Here is a 14,211-nt window from a genome sequence, read left to right on the forward strand (position 1 = left end):
GACGACAAAGGCAGTATGTAGTGACATATATAGTGATATAATGCCTCAGGCTTCTAAGTCACACAGACCTAGCCCTAGGATAGAATCCTACCTTTGCCCTGTACTAACCACTTTTCCTTGGGTCATTTATTTAACTACTAGACACCTTGGTTCCCTTGGTTATAAAATGAGGATACAGGTCCACAATCCTTTATCCAAAACTGAGATCAGATGTGTTTTTGAAATTAAATTTTTTTTTCAGATTTTAGAGAGGTGCTATGTTACATATACCATATATTACCCAGTAACTCCAGAAAAATCTGAAGCACCCCATAATAACTTACTTCATTTAAAAAAATATGCAAATGTTAGTGACAAACTGAGCTGGAATTATTAGCTATGGATCAAGGAATAAACAAAAGATTTAAAATCAAGTTTATATATTCAATAAATACTTAACCTATCATACCTTTTTATTTCTGAGGTAGGCTTTCTTGGCTGAAACCCGTCCACGTCTTGCTTCTAGCTGGCGTGCTTTCTGCTGAAGTTTCTGTAACTCTTCTCTCTGTAAATGCACTGATGCTGCCAACTCTTCCTTCTCCAGCATGGCCTCCATGCTTTCAAAAGTGTCATAGTACACCACTTCATCTCTCTTTTCTGTTACAGAACAGCAATAAGGGGTAGTGGTTAAAAGCATGGGCTGCAGACACAAACAGGGTTCTAATCCACTTACTGGCTCTGTAACCTGAGGCAGAGCCATTACCTCTGGTGATGTATTCAATCTTTTTGTGGACTTATGTGGTTAAATGTATACCATACCTGATATAAGTCTTTTGATGCTTTCCAGTTGTGCTGTCAATAGTAACTCTTCACACTTCAAGATTTCAAACTGTACTTCATACAACTGAAGTTGCAGATCATAATAATCAGCTTCTAACTGATCCAATCGGGCTATGGCTTCTGTACCACCCTGCAAACTCTGCATCTGCATCGAAAATAAAAATAAGAACATTTCTAGTTGGTGGGAACAAGAAAAAAAAATCACATTATGATTAGAAATGAATTAATAGACAGGATAAATCCATGTAACAACTGTTCTAAGAAAAACCTGTAGGCAAGAAATGAAGATTTTTAAAAAGATATAAAAATCGTGATAATCAAAACACGTGATTTTAGAAATAACAAGGCAAACATGGTAAAAATAAGGTTTTTAAAATTTACTGATATTACAACTCATTCATATTTAGGATAGTAATACAGTATTCTAATTGTCCTGACAAATATTAATGGTGTTGCTTTTCACTCTCAAAAGTAAATGCTAGTTATACAGTTATCCTTTTCATATAAGATATAGCCATAATCAGATAAGACACAACAGAGGGGTAGGGTGTAAAAGTCTGGTCAACCCCACGCTTCCTGGGCTTTGTTTTGCTCCATGGTCACAGCCTGGCTAGCTTCTAGGATCTGTTGATTGGAGGGCAAGGTGAGCGGGTATGAGTGGAGCAGCACGACAGAACTGCTTTTCATGGAAATCCCTGCAATCTATTGATAATGATCACTATTAGTATCTTTAAATAAATGTACTCAGGGTCCTACAATGAACCGAAGGTGGGATTCAGAAATTTCTGTGCATGTCTCATGAAGTGGTGGGTAGTCTTGCATGAGGTTTGTTTGGTTGGTTTTTAGTCTTGAACAGAAAGGGAAAAGAGATTTTGCCAGGCATCAGAAGAAAATCACTATAGGGAAAGATATGCATCAGACATTAGTTCCCAATGCCACTATTTCCATATATTCCTATTTGGCTCTATTGAGAAAGGTAGCTGGCAAGAAGAAGCTCATGGAGTAGCTCTTCGTGAGTCTGTGAGATATAAAGTACAAGCATAGTTTTCTGGTTAGAGAGTAAGCATTCTTCCAAGAACATTTCCTCTAAGAATACGGCACCACCACTCTGGCAGTTTAAAAGTTCATGCTTAGATGTTCCAGGAGACCCTTGGCACAGGTATCAGTTTGCTGGGAACTAGCAGCATTGGTAAGGGGACCCTGCCCTCAAGTGGCATCCCGGGGAGTGGCTACCAAAGGGAGTGGGTGAGAAATCTAGAGGAAAATGAGAGTAATGTTTATGAGCTCATATCAGACATCGCCTGGGGATTTCAGAATAACAGGAAGATACTTACTGGTAGTCCTGGGACAACCATGGCAGCAAAAACAATGAATTCTTATTGCTACAAAATAATCCCTTCTGGCTGGTGAAACATGTTAGCATATAAAGAGTATGTATTAAACAAGATTCCAGCCTTTCCTTTACAGTCTAGATATCTATACTCTCTTATCCAATGATTATGTTTTTCTTAGTATATAATTTCAAATTCCTTTAACAAAACTTTTGAACTGCAAAGCAACAGTTAGGCTGTGGTGTAAATGTTCAATAGTAGGGCCGGCCGAGTGGTGCGATGGTTAAGAATTGGCTTGGGACGCCGGAGGGCCCCGGTTCAGATCCCACATATGAGGGCCAGTGACACTGCCCTCCACAGCTAAGATGCTGAACAACAGCTCAACCTGGAGCTGGGCTGCCGTGAGTCGCCAGCGACGGTGTAGGCTGCAGCCCCTGTGGCAGTGGGTTGCCATGGGCTACCCTGTGTAGCCAGCAGCCAGCGTGAGCAGCCAGCAGCCAGCGTGAGCAGCCAGCAGCCGCAGTGAGCGGCCGTCCAGAAGCCGGCGACTGATCTGCCTCGCCCGGGAGTAGAGCAACGATGGTGCCAACTTGGGCCAGTGAAGCAACGTCCTCCACAACGAGACTGAAGAACAAAACGACAGCAACTTGTCTGTTCCCCTTCCCCCAATTCCCCAGCACTGTTCCCATCCCCCCAATTCCCCAATAAAAATATAAAAAAAAATGTTCAATGGTATACATTTAAAAGTAATCAGATGAATTAAATACAGTGCTATTTAATAAATGCTATAAACATTTTATAAATAATAAGTTATGTAAGTTGTAATTCAGTGGTTTTGCTGCATTAGGAAATATGTTATGAATGATAAACAATAAATATAGAACAAATTCCAAATGGGTTTAATTATAGTGGCTCAGGGAGGGGAATGACGACAAAATGAAATCTTGCTGCTTTTGTCCTAAGTCATACAAAATCAGGAACCTAGGAGTGATTTCTTTCCTGAGATACCCAGTCTCACTTTAAATTAAAACATCCCTTTACATACTATCTTGGGGCTCTTGTCCAGCTCTGGAGACCATAGCCCCAGAATGCATCTTCCTCTGCTATCTGCGCCCACACTTTCTGTGAGCACAGCATACCAAAAGGTAAAACATGTAATGTTAGAAGGCTTTATTCTCTAAGTGGGGAATTATAATCAGTAAAACCTTAATGTGAATCAGTCTACAAATCTTCATCTAGGGTCAGTTCTCTAGTGACGCTGTCTAGGTCCAGTCCAGGTTGTTAGTTCCATCTTGACTACCTCCAGATCTTGCCAGCTAGAAGTGACCATTTATCTGCCATGTTCATTGTGCTAAGGCTTACCCTATGACTCTCCTATTCAATTCTTTGGCTACGGAAGGACGTTCAAAGTGCCCTGTTGACATACCTTTACAATGTCAGCTGCCTCAGCTGCAAGTAGTCCAATATTCTCATCCCCGCCCAGGGCCCATGTATCTTAAAAACACTTGAGATGCACAGTGGTATCAGAATACAGCAAATATCAAACTGAGAAAGAAAGGGGTATTCTCTTACAATAAGTCACATCACCCCCAATTTCCTGGTTTAGTGAGTGCTATTCAGAGCAAGGGAGTTCAGAGGTAGAAGGGCCATGGCTGGCTCAAAAGGAGGACAGAACCTCATCAGAGGCAGAAGTACAGAGGAGGGATCTATTAAATCCCAACCTCCAAGAAAACAATCATAGAGCAGTGGTGGGCTTCAGGAAAAGTTAAAGGGTTGTAGGACCAGAGTAGGCAGGACTTTTATGGAATAAGCTAAGGAGAAAGGGATAAAAGGCAAGTCAGGGAAATCTGGGAAGGCAAAGCGGTTCTCTGAGATTTATTTAAACTTGTATACGGAGGAGAAATCTTCAGTGAAAAGTATGGGAAGACTACTCCAAATCTCCTCCCTACACCTGAAATTTCCAGACTGATTTTTTTCCTGGTACCTGACAGCCACAGAGCTAAGGGAACAGGAATCCACAGTGGAAGGAGCACTAATTCTGGACAATGCAGCTGTACAGAGAAGGTAGGTGCCAAAGATGGGGAGTTGTTGTTATACCTGTTAGGGCGTCATTGTTATACCTGTTGGCAGTGCTTCCCTGAACAAGAAGGAAGCCTAGAAACTAGGCTAAATGCTCAAAAAAGTAGACAATTAAGTGCCAACGGAAACTTTGCTACCTTGAAATTTTACTTAGCTCAACTTTCACACTTCTAAATAAATAAACTTTTGATTTCGTGATATCAAGACCCCAATCTAAATCAAACTGTGACTTCCCAATATAACCCAGGTAATACCAGCAACACTGGAATGAGACCCAATTCTCCCAATTCCTACAAGGATGGTCTTCTTACAAAACAAAAGTAGGGAGCACTATTCTAACAAATATAGAAAAGGAAACAAAGAAAAATGTTTTTGTAATAAATCTAGCAAGGAAATGAAGTTCCAGTCAAAGTCCATATATCCACATAAATACATCATACACTGCTGGCCCCACAGATGATCCTTCCTACCACACACAACAATGATATAGTTTTCATGTGAACCTATTTTGACCAGCTGTACTATATCATGAAAACAGATATAAAGCAATTTATAGAAACTAATGATGCTTCTTGTCATGCCTTTCACCTTACCATGCTAGAAAACACCATGACAAGTGAGGAGCTGTGAAAAACAGAGTTTTCAGAGTATCTACGGGTTGAGTCATTCATTCAACAAATATGCACTGAGCACCCACCATTCTGTAAGTCAGAGAATATGGCAGTAAACAAGAAATAAAATGAGGGTTCAAAGAACAGTCATAAAGACCATCACAGCATAAGATAAATGACATTGAAGGCAAGCTCCTAATCAAGACTAGCCCTTTTATGTGGAAACGATGGAAAGAAAATGAGACTTAGAACCAGACAAACCTGTGTATGAATACAAATTCCACCAATAACAGCCGTACAAATATGGATAATACATACAAGCTGACAGAATTATCTACAATTCCACATTTCAGAACTCTTAGAAAACTAAATATATCCGTAATCTCTTTGATGTCAAAACCTAATCTCACGAACAATTTGTTGGACAATATGATCTAAATTGATGTGAGTCCCTATTTATTCCATTTAATGTAAATATCTATGTTTCATTACCAGAATACTAATACTTGTCTGGAAGTTATAGTATATACCCTAAATTGGCTTTCTAAAAATCTGAAACACTAAGAATTCTGAAACATATCTGGCCTCAGGGGTTTCAGATAATGGCTTATGGGCTTGTAGCATAAAGGGTTATGTTTGAGAATTCAGTGAGATAATATACATAAGGCACTAACAGCAAAGACTAAAACATAAAACTTTTATATTTACTTGTTTTGTAACCATTATCAAAATATAACTTAGATGGTTAAAATAAAATTTCATAACTAAGTAATACTAATTCTAGTTTTTAGAGTGAAACCCAGCTTTTTGTACTTAGAGACTTTGAAATTTCTAGTGTGCAAATATGGAACAGACTCTTATCTATCTGCTTATTGATAAATTAAACAAACAAACAAACAAAAACCTCTGCATGGATAAGCACCCCCAGCTTCCCTGCATATGTTCAGATTTCCACAACATCAAAGCTCCGTGAGGCTGAAACTTTTTGTAAAGGCACATCCAAAATGCAAGTAAACATCTTAAGCATGGGAATTACATTTTCCCCATCTTTGTATTCCTTTCCATGATACTTCTACAATACCTAACACAGATCAGGGTAATAGTATCTAATATTTATTTCTGAGTTGTTAGTATATCTATGCAAGGCACTATGCTATAAATGATTTATACACATTTACTCATGGAATCATAACTCTCCTAGAAGTTACATAATATTTGTATTTTAAGAAGAGGTTAAGTGATGGCTATTTCCATCACTGAAAGAAGTTATGCTGAATAGCTCTGTCTAGATCAGTGGTTCTCAACCTGTGGGTCGTGACCCCTTTGGGGATCGAATGACCCTTTCACAGGGGTTGCCTAAGACATCAGAAAACAAAAAGATATTTACATTACGATTCATAACAGTAGCAAAATTACAGTTATAGAGTAGCAACGAAAATAATTTTACGGTTGGGGTCACCATAACATGAGGAACTGTATTAAGGGTTCACAGCATTAGGAAGGTTGAGAACCGCTGGCCTAGAGCCTAAGCTCATGTCCACTATGGTATACTGAAAATACTCGATGACTTAAATAAACTGACATAGAGGAATATAACCTTAATTAATTATAATTTAGCCATATGCTTTTAGAGAAAGACAAAATTATGAAATAAGGACCTAGCCTTAGGATTGGTAAAAATAATAGATTCTGCTCAATATTCTAGCAGTTTATGTATAATAGAAATGACCTCAAAGAAACAGTTTCTTAAAAATGGATGGGGAATGGTTAAAATCCTCTGCCAAGACAAGAAAGCACATTGATATATTTTTAGAACTTTCAACCATTAAGGATTAGCATCCAAAGGGTTTTCGGTTAACTCCCCGTTAACGAGAGAACATGGTTAACCAGAAGATAACAGTCCACATGTCAACTGAGATGTAATTCTATTTTCTGTGATTTGTTTCATGATGGCATTTTAATTTTAATATCTCCTATTTCAATAATTATAAAGAGAATACCCTTATTTCATTAATAATCCTTATTTTAATAGTACTTTTAACATATATCCTATGTGATTATATGTAGTTTAATCGTGCCCAGTGGTTTAAAATATATCTGATGTAATCTGTAAATAATACAAATCTAAAACAACAGGTGTATTTGGATAGTCTGATTAAGCTACTGTTTTTAAATCTGGATTGGTAGGGAGTATACAATTGAAAGAGTGGAGTAAGGTAGTCACAAGCAATTAAACTCAACCTGGATTCTTTCAAAAGTATTGGACCAAAAAGGCACTGACATTTTCAGGAATTTTTGATGGGAAAATTTGAACACCAATGGACAATCTGGGTCAGAGGCTTAGGTACACATGATTTGGGAACCTACTAAATTAGTGTGCATATCTATGTGTAAATGTGTATTTCTCTGAGTTCAGGGTTCCTTGCTTTCAAATTATTAAAGGGGCAAGTAGTCTGTGACCTCAAAAGGGTAAAAAATGGCTACAATCAAGACTTAGAAACAGTTAAAAAGGAAATAGAAATTTAACCTAAGTATTAGTGTTGTTAAAGAAAAGTTAAGTAGAATTTTGCTTCTCCAGATGATATTTAATATTTCAGTGTTAATTTAGAAATTTAGTTTCAAGTTCAGCATTATACTCATAGCAAATATTACTAAGTATTTTCAATTTAATTTGTATTTTTAATTGTTAAAGTGTTTCATTTTGTCATATCAGGAAGAAGTTTTTGTCTTTAAAGTAACCTAAGGAGACACAACATATAAACATTTTTTTAAAAGAACAAAAGTTTCCCCATAACTTAAATCACAGGGTAGTACTGTATTATAAAACCTTCACTGGCAAAGCATTTGTTTGGGATGGGCTTAATAACTGACATTTGTTCTGCTTTTCATGAGTAATGTGCCACCTTAAATTAATGCTAATAAAACTGGTACAGTACATCTTCACAGATACATATAAAAAGCACAATACGTATATTATATACACACAACAAGCAGACCTGGCAAGAATGACTGACAGTTTTATGAAAACCTTTGAAGAATTCAAACACAATCTAGAACATTATAAAACAGACTATTAAGGTAATAGGATGGCCCCAGGGAAAATGACCCCACAGATAATCATCATTCCAGACTCTCAGGGCCTATTTCAGCCTCACCCTTCCTCCACCACCTTAGACCAATTCCAGTAATAACAATGTTCTTAGCAAAAGCAAGTAGTCAGAAATCTTATCCTCAGCAGCATTTTTAGGCACCCTATGTTGTCAGTACAACTCAATATCAGCTTGGTTAGAACCATAAAGCTAGTCAATGTGATGAAGAAAAAGAATGGTACTCTACTTCACAGGTAATAACGTGCTAGGATTTTAAGTTTTAAAAGTTCTGGAACTTAAGAAAATTCCAGAAGCTAGTAACATAAAGAGAAACCTAACTAGAAAAGGAGACTGCAGTAGAAATGCTTCAAGGGAACAGGAGATGGGGCTGAAATTCTAGCAAAGAGATTCTGAATATAAAGTGTGACATAGTTCCAGGACAAGTTCCAATTTTACCTTTAACAATAATAGCAAATAAGAAAATGTAAGGGATAAACAATTTAAAGTTCATTAACAAAAAGGTTTCTTTCTAGATCACAGCCACGATATATTATAGGCTACCTCATTTACTATTTTTTAAAACAAGAAGTAAGCATATGCACTTTTAAAATGTCAATGAGGACTATCTTGGTATACCACCTAAGCCCCCCAAATGTTTCATAAAGCTGTATTAATAAAAATAGACACAACATTTCATTCTTCTCTAGAGACAAAAATGTACTACTTTCACAAATACCGTGGGTGCCAGAAAAATGTATACATGTGACTTGTATTCATCTTTTGTTATCGGTATATATTGAGTTTTACAATTTTAATACAATTTATTTCCTTTCTTAAAATGTGTACACACATTTTTTTGGCACCCTCTGTATATAGTCAATGTTTTAAAAACCAACATGGTCAATCCACAGAATGGAAACAAATATTTACAAGTCATATATTTGATAAAAGACTTGTTTCTAGAACATATGAAGAACTCTTTCAACTTAATATTTTTAAAAATCCCAATTTAAAAACAAGCAAAAGATATGAACAGACATTCCTCCAAAGAAGACATATTTGACCAATAATAAGCACATGAAAAGATACTCAACATCAGTGACATCAGGGAAATGCATATCAAAACCTTGAGATACCACTTCACACCACCAGGATGGCTATAATAAATAAGAAAAATTTTAAGAAAAATTAGTGATAAAGTAGACAAAGATGTAGAAAACTTCTAATCCTCATACACTGCTGGTGGGAATGTAAATGGTACAGCTGTTTTGGAAAAGTCTGGCAGTTCCTCAAAAGGTTAAATAGCAGTTTCACACCTAGGTATATACAAAGAGAAATAAAACAACTTGCACATGAAGGTTCACAGCAGCCTTATTCATAATAGCTCCCAAAGTAGAAAGAACCCAAATGTTCATCAACTGATGAATACACAAAATGTGGTATTAACCATGCAATAAAGTATCATTTGGCAAAAAACTACCCCCACAAAACAAACAAAAACATAACAAAAATAAGCGCTGATGCACGCTATAATATGGATGTGAACCTTGAAAACATTATGCTAAGTCAAAATCCACATATTTTATAATTCCATTTATAGTAAAATATCAAGAAAGCAAATTTATAGAGACAGATTAGTGGTTGCCTAAGGCTGGAGAGATTTGGAAGGGAGATGAGAACAATTACTAATGGGCACAAGTTTATTTTGGGGGTGATGAAAATGTTCTAAAGTTGACTGTTGATAATTGCAAAATTCTGTTAATATACTAAAAACCCTTTACTTATACTTTAAATGGGAGAATTGTATAGTATGTGAATTATGTTTCAAATGGTTTAAAAAATCATTTTGGGCTACAGAGTACTACAAATTTAATGGTGAATCAAATAATTTTATTCTTACCTAATCCTTGAGGTGTCTAAAATAACTAATACAAATTCAGTCACCTCACCCAGCTTATTCGCCTCTGCCCAACAAAAATCCACACTTCTTGCCTCCTATACTATCCTATTCAAGATGACTGCGCTGCTATCTGAACAAAGGCACAGCTCGTGTAGACTTAGGAGGAGCCCAGACACTGCAATCTAGATCTGACTTTTACTCAGTTCTCAACTGCCTAGGAATACTTGCAATCCTGAGTAGTTTTAAAAGCAGCAATTTCAGGTTGCCAAAACATAATGTAGGTTTAAGCTTTCACAATTCCCTATTGCCTTCAACTTAACACTCCTTTGCTATTGAATTAAGGGTCCGAATTCCTGGTATTTATACTCATGAGAAATGCTTTGCTTTCTACGATGAGCAGTGAAATAAAGTTTGAAAAATAGTTTCTCATGTAAAGGAAATGGGCTAAGGATTTAAGAATGGCCTTCCAATCAATTCTCTATAAACTGGCCAGAAAAATATTTTATAAAAATAAATTTGATGTTACTCCTTGATTAAAATCTTACAAAGGCTCCCTACTGTTTTTAGGGTAAAATTTAAATTCCTTAGGAGGATATAAAAGGCCAAACCCAAAATTTGCTTCTTTTTCCAATCTCATTTCTTACTACTTGTCCAAATAACAAGGCTAACTCTTCCTGCCCCCACTGGGCCTCCTGAAACATGCAGTTCTCTTCACCTGTGGCCTCTGGGTCAAAGCTGAGTACTCCACCAATGGTCCATCTTGTGTATAAGGATACCTGCCTATCTCATAGCTTATTTTCACACTGCTTATGTCTTGCCCCACCATACGCTAAGAATTCTAAACACGACGATCACACTTTTTTATGCTTTTAAAAAGTGTGTGTATGCAGGAAGAAAGAAAGGGTATTAATCACATCTTTATCCCCATCACTCATTATAATTCCAGGCAAACACATTAAAAACACTTAATAAACATTTGTTGAATGAGTGATTGAGCAGGGACATTTGATTTGGATACAATTCTAAAAGGCTTTAGAAAAAGGCAAAGGAAAAGAAAGGGAGGAGTTAAAGATGACCTTAAAGTTCTTGGCCTGAAGCATCTATCTTGAAGAACCATGGGTGGTGAAAAGAAAGGAGAGATCTGAGAAGACATGCTATGGAGAAATGAAGGAGTTTGGTTTTAGAAATATTTCATGTATGGCCTATTGGCCTAAAAAAGTGATTCAATTTTTTCCCCAAAAAAAGGCTTAATAATGTATGGTATCAATAAATTAATAATTATCTCAAGGCGGAAAACAGATAAATGAAAGAGAAAACAATCCAAAATGTATTTATAATTCGAACACTTTTCATCTTTGAAACATTCTGAGTTTTAACTTTGGATACAAAAGGCACACACTGAACAGCTGTGCCCAAACCATCAAGTCTTATTATGTCCCATCTAGAATATCCTCATCCCTAACAATTGCTTTCATCTTCATTCACTATTAAAACTATATGCTTTCCTTATTTTCAAAAATATTGTACTCCTAGGGTAGGCCAAGTGGCACGTTGGTTAAGAGCTGGCTTGGGACACCAGAGGGCCCCGGTTCGGGTCCCACATATGAGGGCCAGTGACACTGCCCTCTACAGCTAAGTGTCTGTTCCCCTTCCCCCAATTCCCCAGCACTGTTCCCATCCCCCAATTCCCCAATAAAAATCTTAAAAAAAAAAAAAAATTGTACTCCTAGACCTTAATATTTGCTTCTTCTAATACTTGGAAAAACTATCAGCAAATGACCAATGTGATATTTAAGTACCCTTTCATAAAAATCAATTTGTTCTGGCCCAGTTTAATAGTAAAATATAAAACATATAATCGTATTTTTAAAATAATGGCCTAGGGGGTAAGGAAATAGTATGCATTTAATGGCTGCAATATTTTCAAGCAAGATGTGGGCATTAGTGGCATATTCGGTGCTGTACAGGGCACTATGAGGAATGCTAAAACCACTGATGAACAGGATGACAATGAAAAAAAGGGGTTTTAATTTTTAAGAGTTCAACTTAGATATGTTTTAAATATACATATCAGTAACCCTTTTTGAGGATTTCTAAGACTATTTTTTTCTGTATCCATGAAGAGGTCCTAATGAAGCACAGTCAAGAAAACTGGACCTCTATTAACCCTACTATGTTCCAGAAGGAATAAAATGGCAAGTTCCAAAAGGTAAGTGGTTTGAGCATAATAGAATCAAGTCTAACAAAATTTTACTGCCTTAGGAATTTTACTAAATTTCTCTGGGCAGTGAAATTTTCTTAATTGTCATAAAGCTTTCAATGTTACAGTACAAAAAATTTTAAAGACAACAAAAATTCTTTTTGTTTTAACAGTGCAATGCAGCCTATAGTCACACTATGATGCTGTGAAAATACCATGTGTGTCTAACTCTTCTATTAGTGGTAACTCAAATCATAGGCCCAGTCGTGTGTGTTATCATCATCTCACAGAAACAGGCAAAATGAACAGTTGCCTGTAGAGTCAGAAAAATGTCAATTTTGTACAAAGTTAAAAATCAAATAGTAAATCTTAATTTTAAAACAATTTCATATATTTTTCTGAGTTTTTGTTACCTCCTCTTTTAGTGCATGTTTCTTCTGTTCCAAACAGATCTCTTTAGCTCTCATCATCTGCAGAGTCTCCTTAGAAACCGCATACTGGAGTTTTTCCATACGTTCAGCGGCTGCTGCCCATGATGCTTTACCAAATTTCTTCTGATCTGCTCGCATTCGATCATACACAGCTATTAATAATAATTTTAAAAAAAGACATTAAGATGGAAAACAAACTTATACTATAGAATCTGATAGGCTTACATTTCACTGACCACACACTCAGATAAACACACAAATCCTACCCCCATGACATATTACCTATACCAGCTCTAAAATATAATTCAAAAATATCTTAGATTCTAACGTCTTCAATAAGAATTTTAAGTAATCATCCTCATAAATACTTTCTGAAAATGAAACTGAATTTCATTTTTTAAAACTTTAAAAAATACTTTCACATGTCCAGTGTTATTAGATTTCAAAGTTTCTATATAAACTTTATTCTGTGAAGGTTTATACTTTTTCCTGGGAATGTTAGTTGCAATCAGAACCATAGCTATTCAAGATTATTTAAAATTATTTAAATCCATGTGCTAAATTTTATCATTTTGAGTTCTCCAAAAAATATTGTAATGATCTGATGTAAAAAGAAATAAACTCTAGATATTAGCATGGAGACCTTTTAGTTTGTCACAATAGAGACCTTGATATTTCTTGACAATCAAATAGCTAATATCTTCCAGTTAAAGAAGTTTCTCACTGATAGTAGTATGGTAGTGGCTCACCATGAGTCATTATACAATTAACCCAATCATCCTTATGCCCAACCACAATCTTATTAGTACTGAATGTCATCTTTAAGTCAGTACACATTCACTACTAGTTTCTTTTATATGTTCTTTTTATAGGTAAGTGATAAATAATTTTGTGCTTCTACTATGTCCTAACCATCTTTTGCAAGGAAGTACATCTTGGTAATGTTTGCCTCAGAATTTTATGAAATCTTAAATTGCTTTTACAACACATGTACATACTTAAAAATTAAAATTGTGGACAGCCTTATAACAAAAAGAGCAGTTTCTCATGCTTGGCCCTCTCTCGTCCTTAGTCCCAAGGTCCAAATGCAACCAACTTTTGATTGCTTCTGGTAGTTACCTCCATACTGGAATATTGCTATTTCTTGATTTGAAGTCTTTAAAACTTACTTGTTGAGTTCCTATTATGATATATGGGAAATTTGCTTACTTAGAATCGCCTCTCAATATAGTTACCAGTTCTTTCAGTTTCCCTGTTTTTCTGTGGCTTTTAAATGCTAACATTTAGGAGTGTAATGTTTTCAATTCATAATCTCACTATGAACCTCAATTTTAGGGTTTCTATTCATGTTGACTTAATGTCAAATGATTCTGCCACTTTAAATTCCTGCCCATCTTTTAAAACTGTATTATAATATTTATGCAACCATAAGACCAATACAGTAGTGCACTATAGGAAAAACACAGCAGGAGGTTTAGAGTTAGACAGCTTTGAGTTAAATTCCCAATTCTACCCATAATTTACATGTAACTTTTGGCAAGAAACTTAACTGTTCTTGGGCTCAATTCCCTTGAGTGAAAAAAGTAAGGAAATATAGTACCTACTCAGGCGGCTTTTTTTATGGGAATTAAATGAGTGAATGATAGGTATTCAAATATTTCTCACACGTCACACGGCAACATTAATCAAATATATGGTCTATTTTGGTTTTCTTTTCTCTTTTATGCAAAAACTACCACAACTTCTCACAT

General features: G+C 35.9%; 1 protein-coding gene across 3 annotated transcripts in view; it reads right to left on the bottom strand.

The window, feature by feature from the left end:
• JMY (junction mediating and regulatory protein, p53 cofactor) overlaps positions 1-14,211 on the bottom strand; it is a 92,423-nt gene that overhangs the window by 25,969 nt on the left and 52,243 nt on the right. For all 3 annotated transcript variants that reach the window (XM_019641017.1, XM_019641015.1, XM_019641016.1), the window contains exons 4-6: positions 12,443-12,612; positions 799-964; positions 449-636 (exon numbers count right to left, since the gene is read on the bottom strand). In XM_019641017.1, coding sequence (XP_019496562.1) covers positions 449-636; positions 799-964; positions 12,443-12,612 — 524 coding nt within the window. The remainder of the gene's footprint in view (positions 1-448; positions 637-798; positions 965-12,442; positions 12,613-14,211) is intronic.

Source organism: Hipposideros armiger, unplaced genomic scaffold (genome assembly GCF_001890085.2).
Source record: "Hipposideros armiger isolate ML-2016 unplaced genomic scaffold, ASM189008v1 scaffold_55, whole genome shotgun sequence".
Classification (NCBI taxonomy): Eukaryota; Metazoa; Chordata; class Mammalia; order Chiroptera; family Hipposideridae; genus Hipposideros; species Hipposideros armiger.